Source organism: Bos grunniens, chromosome 21 (genome assembly GCF_055505025.1).
Source record: "Bos grunniens cultivar Pamir isolate PY7600 chromosome 21, Bosgru_T2T1.0, whole genome shotgun sequence".
Taxonomy (NCBI): domain Eukaryota; kingdom Metazoa; phylum Chordata; class Mammalia; order Artiodactyla; family Bovidae; genus Bos; species Bos grunniens.
In genome coordinates this window covers 37,347,871-37,372,939 of record NC_141185.1, presented here as the reverse complement: position 1 = coordinate 37,372,939, position 25,069 = coordinate 37,347,871, and the positions used below count along the sequence as shown (strand labels likewise).

Here is a 25,069-nt window from a genome sequence, read left to right as displayed (position 1 = left end):
AACACAAGCCCCAGAGCTCTCTTTGGATCACAGCCTCTGATCTAATGGAAACCAAACCACGCTCTGAACTCATTCCAACCAGCAGGCACAATGAGAACTCAGAGCAGACCAGCCAGGTGTGCCGCGTGCCTCAGTCCCCGACTTGTGGGTGCCCACACCCAGCACAGCAGTTCCTTCCTGTGTCTTTCTCATCACCCGAGGGCAGCAAAGCCTTTGATTTCTGGAGGGGAAGAGCTGGGCAAGGCTGGGATTGGCCCAGCCTCAGTTGGCCTCAGGCCATAGGCGGTGCCGCCTCCTCACCCTCATCCTTGCCAGCTTTTCCTGTTGGAAGTTGCGGCCTTCTGGGCCCAAGTCCTGATGGTCCCCTCGTACTAATAGGGGCCAGATGTTGGGCTGCAGCCTTCACCATCCTGGGCTGGTGGAGAGTGGTGGTCTCCAAGTGTCTCAGGCCCAAGGAGCCTTTCTGATCCCGCTACACACGCTGCTGCTGTCTGCCATCCTTGTGCCTGGTTCTTTTAGGGAAACTGAGACACTCTCCACCCTGGAAGGTCACCCCATTTCTGCTCCAAAGGCTCCCTTCCCTCCAACTTTAACTGAAACTTAGCTGACCCTGGAGACAGCCCTCGGTTGTCTTCAAAGCTACTGCTGTGTCCCTCCGAGCTCAAAGTGGAGCAGATCACTGGTCTCCTGGGTATCCACCCAGGCAGTGTCGCCTCCCTGACAAGGGCATGGCTCCGTGAAGACCCCAGTATCCAGGGTGTCCCTCCTCCTCTCTCAGGATTCCCATCTGTCCTGATTTACAAATCTGGCAGCCTTGGCTCATGGTCTTCTTCCCCACCCCCAACTCCTGCCATTACCCTGGTCACTTAGGCCTCCCCAGGGACCACTCACCACTCCCTGGGCCTCCCAGTTTCCAGACCTCCTTCTCCCAGAGTCTCCAAATGCCTTCTCTCCACTGCCTCCCAGCCACCCTCCCCAGCACATTCTGGGTTTCTCACCCTCCTATCAGGAACACCATCCCCTGTTCTCACCATTTACCACGTCTGACGTGCCCTCCTGCAAGACCTGCTGGGAACAGACTCATGGCCCCCAGACCCTGGACTTGAGTCCATGCCACCCAGCCACCCACCTCCGTGCTGGTCAGCTTGCAGATCTCCCCAGAGATCATTTCAAACATGGCTTATTCCCCTCCTGGTACCTGGCCCTCCCTGCAGCCCCCTGCTCTGCGTCTTGCTCACAGAGCGCACAGAGGCCGTCAGACTGACCTTGGATTCAAAGCCTCCCTCCCACACTGTCAGAACCACCAGCTTCCATTGGCACCTGCTCCTGCTTCCCTCCTGGGGCTTCGGAGGGAAGACCCTCTCCCATCTCCTCTGCGTCTCGAGAATATTTCACTGTCCACTTCCATCCCCTCCTTGCTTTAACCCGTCATCTGGCCCTTCCCATCACGCTCTATATACTCTGCATCCCTCCCATCTATTAAAAACCATCTAGCGCAGGGAGCTATATTCAATATCCTATGATAAACCACAGCGGACAAGAATATTTTTTTGAAAAAAATAATGTCTATTTGTGTATAACTGTTTCGCTTTGCTCTACAGCAGAGATTGGCACACATTGGAAATCAACCACACTTGAATAAAAAAAATTTTTTTAATTACTGCTATAAACAAAAAGATAAATTTTTTATAGAAAAAAAGATAATTAAAAAAATAAAAAGTATCTCCCTGGTTGCACACACCTCTCCCCAGTCAACTTCCCCTAAGAGGCATTTTCCCTGCTGTCTCATTCTCACCTCCCTTTAACACTGACTCCCTACAAGCTGGCTTCAGACCCATCGCTCCACCTCACCTGTGACCTGCATGTGGAAGCTGCCGCCAGTGGCTGCTTCTCACCCTCGTCAGATTGGCCTCCCAGGAGCACTGGACCACAGTGAGCCACCACTCCCTCCTTCTTGCAATACCTCTTCCTGGTTCCAAGATGTTCTGGTCTTCCTCCCATATCCCCACTGCCCCTTCACAATCTCTGGCTCTTCTTCCTCAACCTGACATTTCAATGCTGGCACATGCTCATTAATTGCAAAGGGAAAAATAAGAAAATACAGGGAGAATCCTGGCAGGCATCACCTCAACCAACTGTTGTAAGTTAACATCACCGACAATGGGACAAAATAGATGCTGTGTACCTCCTGAGAGGATGGACTGAGAAGGACACAGAATCAAGACTTCCCTCGTGGTCCAGTGGCTAAGATCCCACACTCCCAATGCAAGGGTCCCGGGTTCCATCCCTGGTCAGGGAACTAGATTCCATGCACCACAGCTGAGAGCTTGCATGTTGCAACTAAAGCTCCTTCATGCCACAACAAATACTCGCACAACCAAATAAAACGCTTTTTAAAAAAGGACATAGGATCACTTCTGGGGTGTTTCCCACCGAAGGTACATAACCTGAATCTACAAAGAAATCAGATAAACTCAAATCAACATGCTTGTTACAAAATAACAGGTCTATACTTGCCCAAAATGACAATATCATGAAAGACAAAGAAATACTGAAGAGCTTTTCTACAGTAATGGAAACTCAAGAAACAGGACAACTAAGTGTAACGTAGGAGCCAGGATTTTCTTTTGCTATCAAGGATATTATTGGGGAATTGACAAAACCAGAAAAAAAAAAGTCTGGCTAGTTTAAAGTATAATACCAACCTTAATTTCCTGATTTGGGTCACTGCACTCTGGTTCAGAAAGAGAAGGTCCTTGTTCCCAGGAAATACACAGTGTAGCATTTAAGTATAAGTAGCATTATGTCTGGAGAAGGCAATGGCACCCCACTCCAGTACTCTTGCCTGGAAACTCCCATGGATGGAGGAGCCTGGTAGGCTGCAATCCATGGAGTCTTGAAGAGTCGGACATGACTGAGTGACTTCACTTTCACTTTTCACTTTCATGCATTGGAGAAGGAAATGGCAACCCACTCCAGTGTTCTTGCCTGGAGAATCCCAGGGAAAAGGGAGCCTGGTGGGCTGCTGTCTATGGGGTTGCACAGAGTCAGACACGACTGAAGCGACTTAGCAGCAGCAGCATTATGTCTGTGACGTACTCTCAAAAAATTCTTATAGGCAAAAAATATGTCTATACATAGAAAATAATTTAAAATGTGATAAAATATTACCATTTGGGAAATCTTGGTGAAGAGTATGTGGGAAATATTTGTAATGTCCTTCCTACTTTTCTGTAAGTCTGAAATAATGTAAAAAAAAATTTTTTTTTTAGAAAAAAATGTCCGTGTCTCAGAGTTCAGTCTTGGGAACTTCCTCTCCCTTTCCACCATTCTCCTCTTTCTGGGAACTCTCGTCTCCTCTGTTGCTTCATTCCCATTATCTTTATCCCAACAATTCCCAAATATATATATATCTCTGGCTCAGCCCTTCTTAGGAGTTTAAATCCATGTATCTGACAGCCTGCACAGTGTCACTTGAAATTCTCAAAACATCTAAAAATTAACATGCTCAGAGCTCTTCTCATGAGATGCCCCCTGACCCCATTTATCTCAATGAATGATGCCATAACCCATCTAAGTATCCAAGCAAGAAATCTGGGCATGTCCTGGACATCCTTGCCCTTACTCCCCACATCCAATAATCATCAAGTCACTTAGGGAGACTATGAGTTCCCAAAGGCAAGGCTCCTGTCACTTACCCTTGTGCTCTAGTCCCCAGCAAAGTGTCCTGACATATGGTAAGTGCTTAAGAAGTGTTTGTGGAATAAATGAATGAGTCGATCCATTGATTGATCAAGAAAAAGATCACTCCTCATGGGAACAGAGTCCTACTTTCTGAACCCAGACACAGGCCCAGTCTTGCTGAATAGACTACAATTTACATTCATGGAAGTTTGTACCAGTCCTCTCTTACTGTGTAACAAATTATCCTCAAAGCTTAAGAACTTAAAAGAGCGATAAACATTTATCATCACACACAGTTTCTGTGGGTCAGGAGTTTAGAAGTGGCTTAGCTGGATGGTTCTGGCTACAGATGTCTCCAGAAGTGGCCGTCAGGAGCTACAGTCATCCAAAAGTGTGACAGGGGCTGGCAGATACAGTTCCAAGATGGCTCACTCACATTGAATGGTGAGTTGGTGCTCACTGTTGACAAAAGGCCTCAGTTCTTCTCCATAGGCGCTCTCTGCAGGCTGCTCAACTGTCCTCAGGTCTTGGTGGCTGGCTTTCCCCAGAGCAAGTAATCAGAAGAGAAGAAGGCAGAGGTCGCCATGTCTTTTGTGACTTAGCCTGGAAATCATACTCCATCATTTCTGCAAAGTCCTGTTGGCCATTCCCTGGCAGCTCACATGGTAAAGAATCCGCCTACAATGCAAGAGACCTGGGTTTGATTCCTGGGTCGGGAAGATTCCTTGGAGAAGGGAATGGAAATCCACTCCAGTGTTATTACCTGGAAAATCCCAAGGACAGAGGAGCCTGGTGGGCTATATAGTCCAGACTGTCGCAAAGAGTAGGACACGACTGAGCGACTGACATGTTCATTGGCCATTCAGGTCAGCCCTATTCAGTGTGGGCAGTGACTCCACAGGGTTGTGAATGTCAGAAGATGAGGGCCGTCTTGGAGGCTGGCTTCCACGGAGTTGTCACTGTACAAGGACCCCGAGCTAATGGGACCAACAGGGGCTGAAATCCAAGCTATACACCCTTAGGTGAAGCGGGACACGCACTAAGCCCCACACAGGCTGCAGACAGCCTTGTCAGCTCACTCCAGCCGCCTCTTGGTTGTGAGTCTTACCTCTCCTTCAAAGGATTCCTGGGAGATGTGCAGAGAACACAACCCTGGCATCAGGAGTTGCCCTCATCATAACCAACAGGTGCCACCCTTCACAGTTTATAAAGCCGCTGCGCCCTGTTGGAGGGCGTCATCCAAGCACCATAGCGGTTCTAGTTTACAGATGAGGGTGTAGGTGCTGAGAGGTGAAATGACTCGCCTGAGGCCACACAGAAAAGGCTTGGCAGGACCAGACCTCTGGCTCCTAACCCCACATTCTTTCCACTGCCCTGCCCAGCTGCCAGCTCAGACCCATGTCTCCTAACACCCACTGAAGCCTCATCCCCGGTCCTAAGCAGGTATTTCTCACCCTTCTTTTGGGAGCCCCACCCCAGCCCCCAAAAGGATCTGCCCCACACCAGACCCTGAGCAAATACGTTCATGAATATTTTCCATCCAAACGAGGACTCCCAGAGGCTCTCTCTGCAGCCAAGCTGAATATCCACGGATGGAGCAGAGCAGGGGTTAACAGCCTGAGCCAATATTTAGAAATAGCACAACCCCAGGAGGAGTCAGCTGCGGCCAGCTGGTCACAGCCACTGAAGCCACGAGCCTTTGTGGACGTGGTGTGGAAGATGAATGCTGCCCCTGGGAACAGAGGCCCTGAGAGGGTCCTCGACCTCCCCAACCCCCATCTCCCCAGGACAGCTTGGACCCAGGGAGAGCCTGCCCCTGGCCAGGAGAAACCCTGCCACAGGCCTCCCATCCACAGCCCACAGCCGGCTCCCAAGGGCAGCAAACAACTTTTCAGCTCCTGAACTATGTAATTGTTGGGAATAGCAGGCCCCACCCTTCCCGTCCTGGCTGCCTTGTGCTTGGAGGAGCCCCATGGATGCCTCCAGCCAGGAGCGGGAGCAAGGCCACTCCTAGCCGACCCGGGGGCCCAGGCCTGGGGCCCACCACTATGGAGCTCCTTGCCATGTGACTGTGGGGTCACAGAATTGACAGCAAAAGCCCCGACTGCACAGTAGTGGCCTGGGTTCTAGATCTTTCATGGTGGAAGGCCACTTCCCTGAGGTGAGGACCTGGGCAACAGGAGCTGAGGCTCTGCCCCACTGGGGCACAAGCACCCGCCATTTACCCCCAATCTGGCTTTGGCCACAGGCTCCCTGGGTGGGGCCCAGGCAGTCAGGGTACAAAACACAGAGGCACTCAGAGTGCCAGGCCCCACCCAAGGCATGGCACGGCCACGACCACAGCCAGAGCGGGCACTCTTCATCCAAGCAGCGTAAGGATGGGCGTGACCGGGAGGACCCGGCCAGCACGCCTGACTGAACTCTGCAGTGGAGAAGCCCGTGACGCGAGGATCTATCATCTGTCCTCCCGGAGGCCCACCATTTGGAGAAACTGAGGCGGCATTTTGACTTCTCCTTCAGCCCTCAGCCGTGGGCATCCTTCTTCATTCAAGTGTGTCCTGGGTCTTCCTCTTCCCCCATCCTGGGTGTCCTGTCCTGTGCTTTGCTGGGAAGAAATCTACCGAGAGGACAGGAAGTACTGTGTCAACTCTGTGCCCCGGGGAGGCGGCGGGGAGGCAGCGGCACTAGGAGAATACAGAGGGCGTCTGTGAAAAGGGAGCTCAGGGTGGGAAGGAAGGCTGGGAGGACTTCCTGGAGGACGGTGAGATATGGCCAGAGAGGCAGGGGCGGTCAGGGATGGCCACCAGGGACCCCTGGCCAACCCAAGCCAGAGAAAGTCAGAAGGCAGAGGAAGAAGTTTGAGGATGCTAAGGAGGTCCTGGTGGGCTCTACTCAAGATGAGGATGTAGGGGCCTTAGTGGGGGGCACGCTGAGGAGGCTGGTGGGGAGGGGGGAAAATTCAGGAGCAGGCACTGCCCAACAGTGGCCTTTGTTCTGAGATGAAAAGAGGCGGTCAGGGATCAGTTTCAAGACAAAAGGCCTCACCTTTCCCCCAGTCTTCCTGGTATGATGCCGCTCAGCAGCAATCCGGGGCTCAAGTCCCAGGCTACAGGCTGAACAAAGGCCTGGCAGGTATGCTCCAGTGCCCCAGCATCCCTTTACCGCTAGAGCCTCAGTTTTCTCATCAGTGAAAAGGGAACACTGTCCCCCAACACACACGCTTCCCAGGGTTGTCAAGAGACCAGGTGAATGTTTTGTAAACTGAGAAGCCCGAGCAGGGAAGTGACATTGGGTTATTACTGCCCTGCCAGTTGCCATTATTTTTCCAGGCCTGTGTTTCTCTCCCCAGCTAGCAACCAGGCAGGGGGAGGCTGCAAGCTAATCCCGACTTGAATCTAAGCTGTGGGTGGGAGGCTCCACAGACAGACTAATAACTCCTGGTAGTTGTGGGTAAATCTGAGTGGGCGGGGATCAGGAGGAGATGGGAGAAGACGGGGAGGGGGAAGGATAGGCAGATGGGGTGGCTGGAAATCTCCACCCATATTTTTGATTCATAAAGAAGCAAAAGTCCTCTCCTCCTTTCTTTTTTTTCATTCCTAAGAAGAAAGCTCTTTTCCTCCAAATGTTGTCTTCTCAGCAGCCCCAGCAACTTGGGGCCCATACTTGGCCAGTAATTAGTCCCTAACAAGGACCGGGTGCCTTGCTGACTTGGAGAGAAGGAAAAACAAGGGACAAGTATGGAATTGATGGCTTTACTGCCACCAAGACCAGCTGAGAACAGCCCAGCCACCCCAGGCCTCCTAGGGTGAACTGGATGGGAGCTGTTAGATTTGCCAAAATTCCCCCAGAACAGCAGCAACTGGCTTCTAAGTCAATCCCAGCATGCATTTATTGGGTACCTACTGTGTGCAGCTGCCTCTGGAAGTTACATGCAAAACTGTAAGACCCAGGGAGGATGTGCAGCAGGCCTACAGGGCAAGGAGGGAAAAAAAGACATGCATTCATTGAGCACCTGCTGTATACCCCAGGCTAGGCACTTGAGGTACATTAAAGCCTTTAATCCTCACAAAGCCAATTTTACAAAGAAGGAAACCACAGAGAAGTGAAGTGATTTGCTCAAGTCGAACAGCTAAGCAGGAGAGCTGGGATTTGAACCCAGAGCCCCAGTTACCACTGTGCTGTGGGCTTGGGGCCAAAGACCTGGCTCTACCTCCTAGCAGCTGTGTTTCAGTTAAAGTGTTTATCGCTCAGTCGTGTTCAATTCTTTGTGATCCCATGGACTGTAGCCCACCAGGCTCCTCTGGCCATGGTATTCTCCAGGCAAGAATACTGGAGTGGGTTGCCATTCCCTTCTATAGGGAATCCTCCCAACCCAGGAATGAAAACTGGGTCTCCTGCATTGCAAGCAGATTCTTTATCGTCTGAGCCACCAGCGAAGCTGTGTAGACTTGCTCAAGTCCCTTAACCTCCCTCTGCCTCAGTTTCTTCATTTGCAGAACGGGGCACAATTTTGTTGCAAACTTTGAAGGGCTGTACACACACACGTTAGGACTATCACTGGGCAAGGGGAGGGGTTGAGGAGAGAGTGAGTGGTGGGATGGGGTTTGGGGTGGGCTAAAGCAGGCAAGGGTAACAGATTCTGATGGAGGAAGAGAGGGGAGACACTCCAGGGGTTCTCTTCCACCCATTCGCTGGACAAAGAAACCGAGGCCAGGCGATGCCAATGCTGGGATTAGACAGAGGGCAAGCAGAGCCTCTTGACGCCAGAAGCTCTACAGTAACATTGCCCTTTCTCCTGTTTGGGACAGGGCTGAGATTGTTGCCTGGGAGGGAGCCAAGGGCAGCAGGGCCCCAGCCTGAAACTGTTAGGTAGGTGCTAAATCCAGGGCCAGATTTCCAGGAGGCAGCCCCAGAGGAAGTTGAAACACCAGATTCAGGAGGCCTTGGGTTCTGGTCCCATAAGACCAGGTACCTACTGTCCAGCTGGGGGCCTCTTGAGAACCACTTCCAGCTCTCAGCCAGTCTCCTCCTCCATGAAACCGGGGCAGGAGTGGTTGACAGCCACTTGGCAGATCCCATGGAGTTGAGAATCCCTCCTGCCTTGTGGGAGAATCTAAAACATCTCTCCTTTACTGACTGAGTCATTGAGGCAGAAAAGGTTAAAGAGGCAATGCCAGTGGGCACAGAGCTGTACAGAACTTCAGGCTGGTGCTTCTCTGACCAAATGGCATTCTGAAGACACCTCAGAGGCAAAGCAGCCCCAGAGCAGTCCGTGGGGTGGAGAGCATCTGTCTTTCCTCCCGGGCCTGGCGAGAGGACGCCCCCCACCCACAATCCTTGCAAGAGAAGAGGGCAGAGAAGCGAGGGGACCAGCCCAGCTCACATCTCCTCCCAAAGGAGTTCTCCCGGGAACCCTTGAGTCGGAGCCCCGGGGAATCCGGGCTCCTCTGGGATTTTGTTCTGAATCTCTAAGGTGGAGCCTGGGTCTGACCGAGCTGTAAGGATCCTCTCACCCTCGACGGGGAGGAGAACCAGCACGGGCCCTTTAAGACGGCTGAGGGTGGGGGGGCCGCCGGGAGAGCCCCGGCCTGAAACCGGAGCGCGGGTCGGCGCCTGCCCCGCCCCAGCGTTAAGTAGGCGGCGGGACGCCCGGGAGCGCCAGCCCGCGCCAGTTCTCTCAACTCGAAGACTCTGGCGTCCAAGCTCCAGGCTCCGGACTCCGCTCCTCACAAGTTCCCGCTGCCCAGCCCGCCGCCGCGATGCGCTGGGGTCCCCGGCTCCCGCTCCCAGCCCTCGCCCTGGCCCTGGCTCTGACCTTCGCTGTGTTGGTGGGACCAGCATCCACAGGTGAGTGAGGGGCCGGAGACCCCAGCCCAGACTGGCGGAGTGGTGGAGGGTTTCTTAGGCAGAGAAAAGGGACAGGAAGACCCAGGAGTGGCCCCCAGACGGGGAAATGAGGGGGCTGCTCTTCTGCCATCCCCAGCTGGGGTCTCTGGCAGCACCACCCCGCCCAGGGGAGGCAGGATCCCCAGCGACGTCTCTCCATCTGGGGGTCCAGTGGACTCTGGTTATCTGAGGTTGGCCCCTGGGTCGCTTGCCTAGGGCGTGGCTCTGTGCAGGATTGTCCTCTAGACCCAGAGGGGACGCCCCGGTGCCGCCTGGGCTCCCCGTGTCCAGCAGGCTCTCTCTGACCGAGTCAGGGCCCAAAGGACGCCTGGTGACAGGACGTCCCCCACCTCCAACACCCAGGCCAGGAACGGGGAGTGCTGCAAGGTGGGCATCGGGGAGGAAGCCACCCTCCCCACCCTGTGTGGGGCCCCGAATGCACCCCAGCTGCCACCTCCTCCAGCATCCTTGAGTCTCCTCCAGCTGCGCCCCACTCTGCTCCTGCTCCCCTTTGCCGGGTGCATTCTCTGTCTTCACCACCACCCCCTCCTCCCCTTCCTGTCTTCTCTCTCCTCACTGAGAAAGCCTAGCTGGTGACAGGACCACCCACTCTTCAGCCTCCTAGAGGCAGGGCTGGCGCCCCTCAGATATCCTGTGCCCCTCAGACAGCCCTGGGCGACCCTCTGCACACCTCCCTGTCCCAGCCATTGGTGCTTGACTCCAGCAGAAATGGAATGCCTTCTGAGAGGTGCTAGGACATATCCAGTCTCTATTCCAATGCCAGAAATCCCACCATTATGGCATTCTTCCCTTAGTGAAGGCATGGTCTAGTTATGCCATAAGAACTGTGGCCTCAGGGCCCATCAGTCATTAATACCCATGTATGTATGAATCAGTGCTTCAGCCTACATCTTTTGGGACCATTCCCAAGAACAACTTTGAGCTGAAGAAGGGCCTGAGTCTCCCTTCCAAGTTCCCTAGGCCACACCCCTCTCCCCATCAGATGGGGAAGCCAGTTCAAATGGACAGTAATCATGCGGTACCCAAAAGGGAAATGAGTCAGGGGAGAGCCCCCCACTGGAGTGAGTCAGAGCTGGATCCCCAGGCTCCCTGTTCACATCCCCAGGGACCCCATCCTTCAAGGTCTCAGGGGGTGGGTGATAGGCTGAGCCTCTAGAGAGATGGGAAGGGGGCATCTAGGCTGCTAGAGAGATGGGTACACACCCAGCCCCCAGCCTCTAGTCAAAGGAGCGACTCCAGGACCCACCTCCTTGGGCTTCAACTGAGAGCCATTCCCAAATTCCTTCCCAGCATCAACAATGTGCAGACATTGTGCTGGACAGTCGGGAGCGCACAGAAATAGAGACTGGACTTGGACTCATTCAGAAGGCAGAAAAGCAAATTAAAACGCAACAGCAACTCCTATCGTGTCTGCAAAGATCCAGACGAGGAGTGTGGTGAAAAGAAATTCAGAGGCAAACTAGGGCGGGACAGAGGGTGATCCTTGAGCTAAGCCTTGGAGGATGGGAAGCGGGTCAGGGAGCACAGGCTCAGAGATGGGTATGAGCAGAGATAAGGAGGCCAGTAGCCTGGATGGAAGGCATATATATTTTGAGCACAAGCCAGTAAGAGCCATTGGGGTGGGGCACGGAAACCTGAAATGGCAAAATGCAGCTCACAGCCTAAGCCCTGCTGGCAGTAGGGAGCCAGTGCAGGTTTTAGAGAGGAGAGCAGCCAGTGGGGTTAAAAACATCAAGCAACCCCTTCCTCTAGGAGGGATTTGGAAGTGGTGAGGGGGTGGGCAAGCTAGTACCCTCTCCCCCTCCCAGTCTGAGCTCCCCTCCAGCAGCCCACCTCTGTCCCCAGGCCTGGCTTAGCTCCCTGTCCTGGTCTCTGTAATAGGGGCAGCCCCTACCCACAGAAGGTATCACTCCCACCCCTCTTGGACACCAAAAGCCTACCCCAAAAGTCTCAGGTACCAGAGTGAGGCACACTGGGATGCTTTCCCCACACTCATCAACATTCCAGAACATCCAGGTCATGGGGCCTGAGAGTCAAGCACCTTTGGAGACCACCTGGGCCAACCTTCCAATTGTACACACAGGGAAACTGAGGGCCCAGGGAGGAAGCAAAGTGGTCTAACCCACAAAGAAGCCCAGCTGCCCAGGAGGAAACCCCCAGTCCCACTTTGTGGGAGCTCCCCACCTGCGTAGTCAGCTAGGCTTGGGCCCATATGCCAGTGTGCATGATAAGTGTGGGGTCCATTGCCTTCTAAGCCCTATGGGAGTCCTGGCAGAGCCACAAGCATTGGGAGATTGAGTTGGAGCTGATGTGGTTTCAGTAGGGGGGTATAGCACAAGCAAAACTGGGAGGTCAGAGTGGCCACAGAGCATACAAGGCTAGCGGCTTCTGCACCTCTTCCCTGCCTGGTATAGCTGACTTTGAAAGGCAGAAGATGAGGGGCACAAGTGGGACTCAGGAGGGAGTGCCAGGTGGAGAGGGTTCTTGTACCATCTGGGTGGGGGCCCTGAACTGATGGGGGTGTCTTAGAGAGCAGGGCTAGGGTGGGGGCAGGGGAGCATCAGAAGCAAGGAACTGAGCCAGGGTAGACTGTTGCCTCTAAGAATGGTCTGGGGGACCATCTCTGACTGGAGACAGAGACAGCCTCTGAGTCGTGCGTGTGTGTGTGTGTGTGTGTGTGTGTGTGTGTGTGTGTACACTGGGGCTCCAGCACTCTAGAGCGGGGCAGGGACCAGTGCCCTCGGCCCAGCCCACCCGGACTCTGCAAGTGCTGTTCCAGAACCAAGTATAACTGAGCCCCCCTTACCAACATTTGCCCGCCTGCCTGCATAGCCAAGACAAGAAGAGCCTTTCAGTGCTGCCCGCCTGGGGGGCCCAAGGAGGGGGCTGCGCCAGGTGGGCCAGGCGGCCAATGAAGGGCGGGAGGGGAGTAGGGTTTGCAGAACGCTCAGAGGAAGTGTATAGGGAACTGGGCGTGCTGCCCAGGAGGGGGCGGGCGGGGCGGGGGTGGGGAGGGGGGTACTGGAAACAGCCCTCACACACACACACACACACACACACAGGCACACACAGCTGTGGGCCCGTGCGCAACCATGTACAAAACCAGCTCCCAGACCTGGGCTGGGTGGAGCCTTCAGGGAAAGAGGCGAGGACAAGATGGGGGGCAGGGGGTGCTGAGCTGCACTGGGGCTCCTCTTCAGTGCCAGGAGCAAGTAAACAAGGAGGCCTTTGGGTCTGGGGTTTGGGTCTCCTCCCTTCCAGGTCCCTCAGCTCTTTCAGTACCGCTCCCCGACTCCCGCCCCATCCAGCTGCCCTTTTGCTTCTAACATGCGCTGACCCAGCATGTACCCGGTACTGTAGAGCCTTTAAGAGTTAAGATTCCTTCTCCAGGGACTTCCCTGGTGGTCCAGTGGTTAAGACTCTGCACTTACAATGAAAAAGGCATAGGTTTGATCCCTGGTTGGGGAACTAAGATCCCACATGCTTTGAGATGAGACGAAGAAAATATAATTAAAGACTCCTTCTCCAGGTGCAGGTTTAGGGTGTGTTTCAAAAGAACACTAGTACCATTATTACTGAATATATGTGAGTAATTTTTGAATGAACTGAATTCATATGAACAATTTTGAACTTGGATTCTCCCTGGGGTAGGGTCTTGTGGCTCTTTCTGCTTCTCAGAAGGGTCCACAACTCCAAACACGGTCCATAACTCCAGAGAAAGCCCCTGAGTGAGCACTGGCCATGTTGTCCTGCAGCCCTATGGCAGCTCTGCAAGTCACCAAACATTCCCATTTTACAGATATGGAAACTGAGACTCTGAGAACATCAGGAACTAGCCTCAGGCCACTCTTTGGGCACACGGGCTATGGTGTTCTCACTCACCCCAACAAAAGTCACCTTTCCCAGCTCAGGCCAGGTGTGCAGCCCCCCACCAGAGGAGAGAGAGACATGTCTTTAGGAGAAAGTCCCCTGAGGACCCCAGATCTCTGTGTCCATCTCCACAGACCCCTCCAGCAAGTGCCCCTCACCTTTCTAAACCCTCCCCACTTCCTCACGGCACAAGCAGATCCTCTTCAAGAATGCCTACCACCGCACCCCCAACAGCTGGGATGGCAAATGAAGCCACATTTGCCTCAGATGCAGGGGAGTGCCCTGGGGCTGCCGTCACGGTGGCTTGGTGGCATGGCTCACCCATGTTCTGGACAGTGCTTCTCCTGTTGACCATTCCTTCTTCCCACTCAGCTCCTGCCCACACCCCTGCCGCTCCCAGCCTGCCAAAGCACCAGCTCTCCCAGTGCTGATGGGTATCAGCCAGGCGTCCCGCCACTGCTCAGGCTAAACTGTTTCAGTGTGTGTCTCTCGTGGTTTAAGTGTCCTGACGGTCAGTGAGGTGGCTTCCCCTCCCAGACCTCACTGCAGAGACTCCCCAGCCCAGGCCAGCTCCCCCAGGATGTTCATAGGGAAATCAGGACCCAGAGAGGGGCTGCTGTTTTCTCAGAGTCAGACAGCAAGTGCTTAGCAGGATGAGTGGTAGGCCTCTTGGCTCCTTGTCCTTGTATCCTGGTTTGGATGTGGCCTCCCCCATATGGCCAGCAGCTCCCAGAGGGCGGACCTCCCCTCTGCTTTTCTCTGAGGTCGCCACGATCTTGCAGAGCCCAGGACGGGGCCCACAGGGGCGTAGAGATCACTGAGCCAACCAGGGATTTTCAGACTGTGTCCGAGGTGCTCCGGGACTCTACATTCCCATATCTGGGGATACAGGATGCTTGTGCCACCCTGATTCATGCATAGCAGTCCCATGAACATGTGTTTATAGATGGAGGTTTTGTGTAAGATACAGTTTTGATAAAGCGTTCTGTGGCTTTGTAAAAAAGGCTTGCTCCTGCTGCTGCTTCTAAGTCACCATCAGTCGTGTCCAACTCTGTGTGACCCCATAGATGGCAGCCCACCAGGCTCCCCCGTCCCTGGGATTCTCCAGGCAAGAACACTGGAGTGGGTTGCCATTTCCTTCTCCAGTGCATGGAAGTGAAAAGTGAAGGTGAAGTCGCTTGGTCGTGTCTGACTCTTTGCGACCCCATGGACTGCAGCCTACCAGGCTCCTCCGTCCATGGGATTTTCCAGGCAAGAGTACTGGAGTGGGGTGCCATTGTCTTCTCCTTAAAAACTAATTAATTGCTTTGAGTTAAAACATTCTGAGAGCAGGGGAGAGCCAGGTCAGATACAAGAGAGGACTTCCCGACTTACAAAGAATCGAAATCAAGATTACAGCACCCGCCATGGTGCCACCTGCCTGCAGGACCCAGGGCTGTGGCTGGGCCCTCTCTCTCCCCAGTAGATCAGCTGGGATCCACGTTCAAGGATTATGCTGTGTCCCATCGTCTGGCTGGTGCACTAGACCATCAGATAACAATCCGTAATCCCTGGGACCCTTCCACCGCTGCCCATGCTGTTGCCTACAACTGGTCTCTCTTTTTCTCTCCATCCTTCAAGGTTCAGCTCCAGCACCATCCCCTGCTTGGGCTGCCTTTTCCCACTGATTATTGAGGGCTGCAGCCTAGTCTACCACCCTTCTGGGGCCCCACCCTCCATCTCTGTGGGGTGACAGGCCTTTCTCCCCCTACTCTTACCTGGCCCCTGCCCTTGTTCTGTGACCTCCATCAGTGTGACACCTAGTAGGTATGTGTGCATGTGTATGTGTGCATGCTTGCACACACGTGCACACACACACACACACAGAGTGCTTTCAACAGCCTGGCTAAGGGCCTAACAAGGAGAGTGTCCAGCCCCCAAGCCAGCAGCCTGGGGGAAGCCCCCAGCTCAGGATACAGCCCCCAGCTCCACCACCCAGCCAGGGCCCCTAGCCTGGGCCCTCCTGCTCTCTGGGAAGATCGAGGGGGCGGAGAGAAGGAGACCAACTTCCGTTCCCACCTAAGAGCAGCCCCTCCTCCCCGTATTTCAAGAGGGGGCAGCTATAAATATCAGTGGGCCCAGGATGTTGATTCCCACGACACCAGCCCCTCCCTGCCTCTTCCCTGTGTACAGCAACTGGGGCCGGCGCAGCTCTCCTACAGCTGGAGGCCAGCCAGGCCAGTCTCAGGCCCAGACACACACACACACACACACATTCTCACCGTAGTGAGGGAAGGAACCAATCACCCTTTCTGGGCGCCTTGGAGCAGCTCAGAGTAAGCTTCCCTCCCGCCCGCCTCACAGTCCTGACTCAGGCCCCTCCTCTCCCTCCTCTGAGTCCTCAGCTCTGCAGGGCTGGGGGAGGCAGGAGGCCAGGCTCACCTGGTCAAGAACACAGTAGAAGACAGCTCAGAATTCAGTTCCCACCCAGCCACTCGATGCAAGTGACCAGGCCTTTCTGAGCCTCAGAAAAGGCTCTAAAATGGCATAAATAATTCCTGCCTCCTGCGTGCTGAGGATTTGTCTGGAGTAAATGCTCAGTAGGTGTCTGCTCCTGAGGTTGCTAATATTCCGTTATTACCATCTTCTTCTGGAGTGGGGCAGGCGCATCATTGGAGCAGGGCAGGAGTGCGGGGTTCCTGCTTAGAAATCTTTGAGAAAGTTTCCAAAGCAGGGGACTGGATGAGGTGGCCCTAGGAGAGGGTCTGTCTGGGGCAAAGTGATGTGGAAAATGGAGCTGTCAAGCCAGCCTCTAACTGCCAGCCAGCCCAGGACCCCTCAAAAGGAGGGGAGTGGGAAGGCTACATCTGATTGACTCACTGGGCTGAGGTCCACACACCTCTCCTGTGTGAGGAGAAGCAGAAAAGCCCCTCCGAGCTCCACCCCAAAGCCTAATGGCCCCTTGGATAGAGACAATTGAGCCAAGATGCAGCACAACCAATCTGTTGAATGAGTGACCAAATGACTCCCGTCCCAGGAGTAGATGGATGGGGATGGAGAGAAGGAGCAGGCAGCAAGACCTTTATAGGGTGGGGATCCTGGAAGCCTGTCTTCTCCCTGGTCTCTGCCCACCCTTCTCGGGCTCCTGTGATGGTAGGGGCTGGAGGCCAGGGCCCGGTGACATGAGATGGTTCCCCCGGAGCTCCTGGGGGGCTATTACTGCCACTCAGCAAGCAGCAGTGGCTGAATCTGTATCAAGAGGATCTAGAATGAAGAACTGAGGATTCTCTCTGCCCTGCCTAGGCTGCTTGGACCCACCAGAGGTATAGGTGATGCCTGAGTCTGTGGATGTGTGAGATCAGAGTTGGTAGAGATGAGAGAGGGTCTCAGGAAATAGCTTCAGACTGGGGTGAGCAGCCTAGGGGAGTGCCAACTGGACAGATTCTCTGGGTAAAGAGCCTTGGCCCCTGCAAGCCATGATCCCAGTGTGGGGGCATCCTCTGCCTTCATCCCCTGAATAGACTGTTGGGCAAAGACTGGCCAGCTCCCCGGTAGTGTGCTAATGGAGTCCAGGCTCCTGTCCCCAGCTCAGGCTCCATCTCTGAGCATCTGGCCCTTATACTTCCAGACACTCATCTGGAGCCCAGCTGAGCCCTTCCAGGGAGAAGGTACTCAAACAGGGGCCTGCCCCTCCAACTATTGACAGCCCTGGGATAGGAGAGATGTTGCAGGAACTTGAGCCAAATGTGTAATGTCAGCCCTTGGGATACCTGGCCCTGCTGTGTGGCCTTGAGCAAACCTCTGTCTGTCTCTGGGTCTCTGGGTCAGATGTCCATTCTCCAAGGTCAGCTCTAAAATTCTGAGCTCAAGCCTCTTCGGAGCAGGAGAAAGATCTCTGCTTCTATCTGGGGAGAGCCGGCTTTTTGTCTGGGTCCACACAGCAAGGCAGGCTGGGCTTAGAACAGGACTGAGAGGCGGCCCGGGTTGCCAGAGCTCCCTGGCATGGAGAAACCGTTTCTCTAAGTTGGCACAGAGCCCTGGGGTTCTCCTGGGATGAGAGCAACGGCTCCTCTCCACCCCCGGTTCCCATCTTCCAGCCCCCTGGCCCCAGCCCCACCCCACCAAAAATAAACCCAGACCACCCCATCCTGTACCAGCCAGACCCACCCAGCCCCTCCAGAGCCAGTTGAGTCATTGCTCAGAGCTGCTCCTTTTTTAACTGTCTGAGTCACCGGTTGTGGCTATAACTCCATGACACATGACCAGGGCTATAGACACCCCCTAGCCCCCAGCAGCCCAACCAAGGGAGGGGCCTGAATAGAAGCCAGCCGCAGGTGTGAGCCTGGGCCACCGCCTCAGCTTGGAACCCCTCCAAGCCCAGGGAACTCCCCACCCAGCACCTCAGAACCCAGACCTGTCCCCAGCAGTCCTGGAACAACCTCGCTCCCCTGTTCAGGACAGCCCTTCAGAGACCTTGGCGACAAAGCCCTTCAGCATCAGCTCTGCCCCCACAGCTTTGCTTTGCCTCCAAAGAGACCCTGGGGCCTCTCAGCTGTAGACTGCCAGGCACACAGGGTCTCCAGCCCTGGGGGTGGTGGGAGCGGGCAGAGGCCTGGCCTTCTGGGGTACAGGCCACAGAGATGCCTGATTCCTGCCCTTCCTGACCTGGATCCGACGTGCACTGACCAATCTGCCCAGAGCACCGTGAAGATTTTCTGTGGAACAGAACCCCCACTTCAGTTCTTCCCCTGCTACCCCCGTCTCCCCTCTATTCACCATGTCAGCTGGCCTGCGGCTCGGCCCCCCACTCCCGCCTCTCCCCGTCTCTCCCCAAGGCTGTCTCTCCATCTCACTCCCCACCGCTGCCTGGCCCTCTCTGGCTGCCCCATCTCTGTGGCCCCGGCCTGTTCTCTTTCCATCACCCAGTCACAGTGGCAGATGGCACCCCCACCCTCCGCAGGCCCTTCTCCGCCTCCTAGACTCCTAGACATCACACACCCTCACCTCCAGCCATTCCCACCACGGACTCTGGGCCCCAGGGACCCATGCTGCGAGAAAATTTCCTTCCTCATTACCCAAGCCCCCACCTTCTCACCCCAGAGCACAGGCTACATCCTGTCCCAGGGAATGTTAGGATCCCTCAGACAGTTTGCTTGGAGGCTGAGAAAGGGGGGCAGGGGGCCTGGGAATGGCTCCACCCCCGGCCCCTGCCTGCACACAGGCCTGCACAGCCTCAAACGCCATCCATCTCCTGTCTGTGGCTATGGCCTCCAGCTATAAATAGGGGCTCAGGGTCTATTTTCTTTCAAAACAAGCACCAGACTGTCACCACAGGCCCAGAAAAGCACTCCCCGGCTGGGGCAGTGCCCCACTGCGCCCCAGCCATTGTGTCCCACCCTACCCCACCCTGCCCCAACCTGCAGGCACCGGGGCCCGGAGGGCAGGGGAGGGCTGGAAGCAAGCCTGGAGGTAAGACAAGTTGGAGGGGCCGAGCTGGGGCAAGCCTCCTAGGTGCAGCCCCTCCCGGCTGGGTCAGCCAGGGAACACGGCCCCCTCCTGCCCTGCCAGGCCTTCTCCTCCCTTTCTCACCACCTCCCATCACCAGTCTTGTCCCTGAGACTCACAGTGTTAACAGAGAGAGGTGACAGTCACACAGCTCCTCAAGCTGCGGTGGAGTCTCTTTGCACCCCAAATGCGGGAGAAGGAGCTATGGGCTGCGGGGAAGGGTGGGGAGCCTGTCTTTCCTGAAGGAGCTTGAGGGCATTTCACAGGCAAAAGGGAAAGGAGAGCTTGCTGGGCAGAAGGCCCAGCCTGAGCAAACGCCGGAGTGCAGACCTGTCAGGTATGGAGGGAAAACAGCCCAGGTCTGGTGAGGCTGGCACCTTTGGGTATTTGGAGGAGTGAACAGGGGAGCCTGGTGGGGTGGGAACAAGGTCATCCAGCATCTTCAGTGCCACACCAGAGGACTGGGGGCTTGGTGGGAGGCACTGGGGAGCCATAGAAGGCATCCAGGCAAGCGAGGATGATGGAGCGACTCAGTTTAGGCTAACTGTGCTGCGATTAACAAAGGGAGGCAGGAAATTCATTAAGCCAGGCGAGGGATGGTGACCATCTGTCTTGCGGAATGGCACAGGGAAGCAGGATGGGAGACACATTTGAAGGACGATGAATGGGCTGAATGGATGGGAAGTTCATTCAAGGTCAGGAGGAGGGAGAGGGTCAGAGGAACTTTCAGATTTCTGCCCAGCAGTGGGTGCCCGTGGGCCCTTCACTGGGTGGTGAGCAGATTGGAGGATAGATGATGCTGAGTCTGGCTTGACCAAGTGTGCTTGGGTTTGGGGGGCTCCCCATGGGTGTTCCTGGTGTAAATGTCCAGGGAGCATTGGCAGGCAGGCCCAGAGCCCTGGAGACTTGGTGCTGGAGACAGAGATAGGAATACCAGAGCAAAGAGGCAGTGCCCGAACCCTGGGGAGAAGTGGGGGGCTGTAGAGAGGGGGCCAGGGATGGAGCACAGCTCAGTGGGTGCTGGCAGACTGGAGGGGTCTACAAAGCTGGCAGGTGAGAGTGCCAGGAACTATTCCAAGAGGAGTCAGGCCTGCCTAGCGGTGGGGCAGGGGGTGTCAGTCTGGGGATCTTGGTGGATCCTGGTTAGCACAGAGGCCTCTGGCCAGGGCACTGAGGTTTCCTGGTCCACCCTCTGAGGCCACACACTCCTGCGGGCACAGCACCAGTGCCAGGGACTTGCTTCTCGGCCTGTCTGCTGTCAGACAGCAGTGCTGATGGAAAAGCCATCCTATGGGCACCATCACTGTCCCTGCATGCCCCTGGGTGCCGATGTTTCCTCCGCTGGTGCATGTGTGCATGGCAGATGAGCTGACCTGCGGATGTAGGCGCTGGGTCCTGCCCTCCAGAGCCTCCACTCTAGCCAGGCCTGTGGCCACTCAGGCTGGAGGCGGCCGTGCTCTGCCTGCTGTAGTGATCACACCTCTCCACCAGCCACTTTCTGCTGGCCTGGGCTGGCCAGAGGCCAAGGGTGTGTGTATAGGTTTGTGGGTGATCCCTGATCCAAGCCTCTGCTTCCCCCAGTCTCCTGGATGTGGGGCTTCTGTCTGTGGGGTCACCCCACCCCTCTATCGTATATTTCAGGTGGGGGGACTGAGGCACCGATGGTGGTGGCTTCTTCGAGGCACTCGGCCTGTTAAACATAATCTGAGTCAAATGGGGCCAGGCCTCTGTCCAAACCCACAGTCACTGCTTCCAGAATCCCCATCCTAGCTTGCACACTCACTGTCTCCAAGATCTGCCTGCCAGGCTGGGGGAAGCCCTGAGACATCTCTCCGGCAGCCCTGCCCTCAGTGGTTTCTCAGCCCAGAATGATGGGGAGACTCGGAGATGAGCAACAGGCGTCCAGGCTCTGGCTTCTGGCCACAACAGGGGCTGGCCCGCCAGAGAGCCCCGTCTCACCCTGGGCAGAGCCCACACCCCTGCCTCTCCACCCTCTTCTCTGACCTCCAAGACCCCAGTGGGCATGAGTAGCACTTATCACTGGTTTCTGGAACATGCCGCCTTCAGCCAGCCTTGAAGAAGGTCCTTCCCTGGTCCGGTCGGCCCCAAGCCAGCCACACTGGGAAAGGCCGGCTGCCAAACCACCCATGGCAAGCAGATGCTCCCCGCCCCACTCACTCCCTCCCACCTCCACCCCCAACCCTGAGAGAGGGAGCCCCCAAGGACAGGAAGGGAAGGGAAAAAGTGTGTTTTGCCCAGGCAGGGGGCCAGCTCTCACACCCTCCTCCCCCTGGGGCCAGAAGCCGATGCTCCACTTCCGATTCACAGACAGTAACTAACCCCACTCCCCTCCGTGCCTCTGTGGGCACACACCCCTCCCTGAATCCACAGCACCCAGCTCTGGAGCCACACGCACAGGGGCTTGAGTCCCAGCCCGGCCACAGCCCATCTTGACACCCTAACACAGACGACTGCCGTCTTCGAGCTTCAGTTTCCTCACCTGTAAAATGGGAGCAACCTCACAAGGACCCTATTGGGGGCTGGGGGCTGCAGGCCCAACGCCAGGCGAGGGTCCTTCCCTCTCTTTTTTCCCAGCCCAGGCCTACTGAGATGAGGATCCCACCTTGCTTCTGCAGCCAAGAAAGCCGGAGGGAAGGGGATGTGGGAAAGGGCATGGAAATCCACCCAGCCGCCCTAGAAGGAGGCAAATTACAAGGCAAGGAAAAGCCGCTGGGAATTGCTCCGCACCATGGCCGCCCCACCCTGGGGAGAAGAAGAGTCTCCACAAAGACTTCATTGAGGGCCCTGCTTCCTCCCCACCCCAGCCCTCCAGCCTGGGTGGACGCTGGGCTGCTGCTTCCAGCAAAACCTCTCATTTTCCCTCCCACTTCCTCTGTGCCCCACGTGGGCCCCAGGGTTGGAACACGTGACTGGGCGCCCAGGGCACCAGCCCTGCCCCAGTTGGTGCCTGTGGACCAAGCTCTGCATCTCCCACCCCCACCCATCCCCTGCTTCCTCTCCAGGGGTGCTCACCTTCCACAGGGGGTCTGTGAATTGGAAATGCTCCCCAGCGAATGCCGCTCAGCATGGGTGGCCTCCGGATGCTTGATTAGATGATAGCCAAGGCCAGTGACCAGGGTCAGAGATCAGCCAATAGCTAAGGAAACTGTTGTCCTGCCTTGGCCTTTCGGGCCTTGCAAGGAACCAGAAAGGCAACTGAAGAGGTTAAGTCCCCGAGAGGGAGTCTCAGAGCTCAAGAGTTCTTGGAGTGAGGAAGGGCGGGGTCGTCTTGACCCCAGTGAGGTCTCTGTAGTGTTGAGATGGGGAGGTGGGCAGGAGGACCCAGCATTCCTGCACTCTATGGAGACGGCTATTGTCTCTCCCAAGAAGGCTGCTTTTTTAACTCCCATGAAAGCAAAAGTGAAAGTTGCTCCGTGGTGCCTGACTCTTTGTGACCCCATGGACTGTAGCCCACCAGGCTCCTCTGTCCATGGGATTCTCCAGGCAAGAATACTGGAGCAGATAGCTGTTCCCTTCTCCAGGGGATCTTCCCAACCCAGGGACTGCACCCAGGTCTCCCGCATTCCAGGTGGATTCTCTACCATGAGCCGCCAGGGAAGACACCACGGAAGTTGACTCCTATAAGCTATTGTTCCTACAGCCGAGGCTTGTGGGGCAGGAGAGGCGCGGGTGTGTTGGCGGGCCACTGGGGTGGCTCTGGATCACTCTCTGGTCTGGAATCAGGGCAGCAGAGCCAGTGCCATGAGGTGAGTGAGCATCTCCTGCTCACTGCAGGTGAGTGAGCATCTCCTAGGCGCCAGCCCCGGCAGGTGCTAAGCCACCTAGCCTTGGCTCTATGACCCCAGTGTCATCACCATGGGCAGGTTACACTGTCCTTTTGGTCTGACCTGAAGTCATCCCTCTAACTTTCCCCCCTTGTTATCTTCAGTGGAAACAGCCTGGGTGGAAGGTCATAGCTCGGTTTGGGAGGGCTGAGGCTTGGGGGACTGTGGGATGTGATGAGGGAAGATCGGGCACCTGAGTAGATGCAGTGGCAGCTTCTCCCTCACCTGGGAGCCCTAGGATCAGGTGTAGCCAGGGAGTCATGGTCCAACATCCGGAGCCAGACTGGGCCCACGCCACCGAACCCTCACCTGCCCACACGCCTGCCCTCAACCCGCCATGATGCATGGCGCTGACTTGCACTCAGGCACACTCATGCCCACATGCAGCCCGCTGAGGTCGTTCGGGGGTCTGCCGTGCTCTGTGGGGTCGAGTTCTCATCCCCACACTTTCACTTTCCCAGCTCCGAAATGGTAGGGGGTGGTGGCGGGAACATTAGCCTCGCTGCCAATCCTGGGGGCGGAAACTCTGGTTCTGAATCAGAGGGAACTTTCCACCCAACCCGGGCCTCCTCAGAGGTTCCCTGGCTTGGGAACAGTGCTGGTAAAGAAAAAATGAGCCCCTTGGAGGCGCGAGAGGAGGGGATCAGGCATGAGGTCCAGAGAGCCTGGGTGACGGGGCAGAGCACCCGGCCCATCCCTGCTCACACACAGGGCTGCATTCAGCCCGCAGGTGGGCCACACACACACCCCAGCGAGGGGAGACAGAGAGCCCTTCAGCCCTGCCTTGGCGCTCTCTGCAGCCCCTCAGACTCCCTCAGAGGGATTCTCCCAGCCTCACCGCTGCCTACCAAGGATCTGGTTAGAAACAGGATCTGTCACCCCTGGGGCCAAACCCGGAGAAGTCCTGGAGGAGAAGCCCAGCTTCACCCCAGAGCAGGACCCCTCCTCCCCCAGCTGGCTGGGGTCTCCCTGCCTCCTCACCCTCCCTGCTCCTGTCCCACATCCTGCCTGCTCTCTCTTGGTTTTTCTTCCTCCATCTCCTACCTCAGGCCTCCATCTGGATTCCGAATTCAGTCTTTGCAGAGGAGAGGGGGGTCTTTATTTTTTAAGCTCACTTTTAATACCTTCCTCAGGCTTTCTGTGTCTCTCGACTTAGTTCCCCTTTTCCATTCCCATCGCTACGTTGTTATATTGGTGAATGAATGATGAGTGAATGAATGTATGGGCTCCCACTTTTCTCCCCGCCCACCTCTCACCTCCTGCTCCATCTCAGTGTCACTAGCTGAACCTCCCCTACATCCACTGGTCCAGGTCTCCCACCACCCACCCTTGACTGCAGGGCCAGGCATTCCCCACTGGCCATCCTGCCCAGCAGCTCTGGGCTCCCGAACTTTCTCCCTTATAAAGTCAGGCGGCAGCAGACACCCAGGAATGCTGCTGCCCATGACGCATGCCGCTGCGGGGCTGCCTGGCTGCCCCCAGGCGACCGGGAATGTGATGGAAACGGGGCACAAAGAAATTGATTGCCCAGGCTGGGTGGGGTGGGGGTGCCCAGGCAGGCAGGGCTCTGATAGGCGGCAAGGCCCGGAGCTACAGGCTTTCTGCTTCTGTCAAATTGCTTCTCCTTTGAAGCTTCAGTTGTCTGTCTGATAAGTGGAAGCCAAGTGCCCTCCTCCAGGCAAGGGCCACAGAGAGCCTTGATATTGTGCACCCATCACCAAGGGATGGGGGTCCCAGGGCTGGGTGGGGGAGGGGGACAGGTCTGGCTCTCTGGACTGTCCTAGAGCAAGGGTGGTGCCCCGAGTTACAGCCAGGATGGGAAGGGGAAGAGGGGGCTGAAGACCAAGAGAAGGAGAGAAGTAGATGAGCAGAGGCAGAGAAAGGGAGTCGTGGGACAGAGACAGGGAGAGACAAACTTGGCCAGCCCCAGGGGTTCTGAGGAGCTGGGTCTGCAGCAGCCCCAGGACTGGAAAGGTACCTTTGCTTGAGCCCCTGGCCCTGGCCTGGGGGGTGGTTGGGGAGCCTGAGAGAGACTGAGAGGCCAAAATCCTGCTGCCAGGCAGAGGGTTGAACGCCACAATGCAAGTAAGCCTCATGTTTGGGGTCCCCCAGGGACAGGGACCCGGTCCTCACTCATAAACATCCTAGGAGTGGCCCAGGGAGCCAGGAGATGCCAGCATGAGCCATGCTCTGCCAGGGGGTGGCTTGTTGGGGGACCTTGACCTAGGCTTCATCTCCGTGTGTAAGGAAGGGGTGCGGCGGGGATGGAGACAGACTCC

The 25,069-nt window shown here is 56.0% G+C and overlaps 1 protein-coding gene across 3 annotated transcripts in view; it reads left to right on the top strand.

Moving 5' to 3' along the window:
- Window positions 1-9,297: 9,297 nt before the first annotated feature.
- CSPG4 (chondroitin sulfate proteoglycan 4) overlaps window positions 9,298-25,069 on the top strand; it is a 35,757-nt gene continuing 19,985 nt past the window's right edge. For all 3 annotated transcript variants that reach the window (XM_086363915.1, XM_086363914.1, XM_086363913.1), the window contains exon 1: window positions 9,298-9,531. In XM_086363915.1, coding sequence (XP_086220041.1) covers window positions 9,444-9,531 — 88 coding nt within the window. In that variant the 5' untranslated portion in view covers window positions 9,298-9,443. The remainder of the gene's footprint in view (window positions 9,532-25,069) is intronic.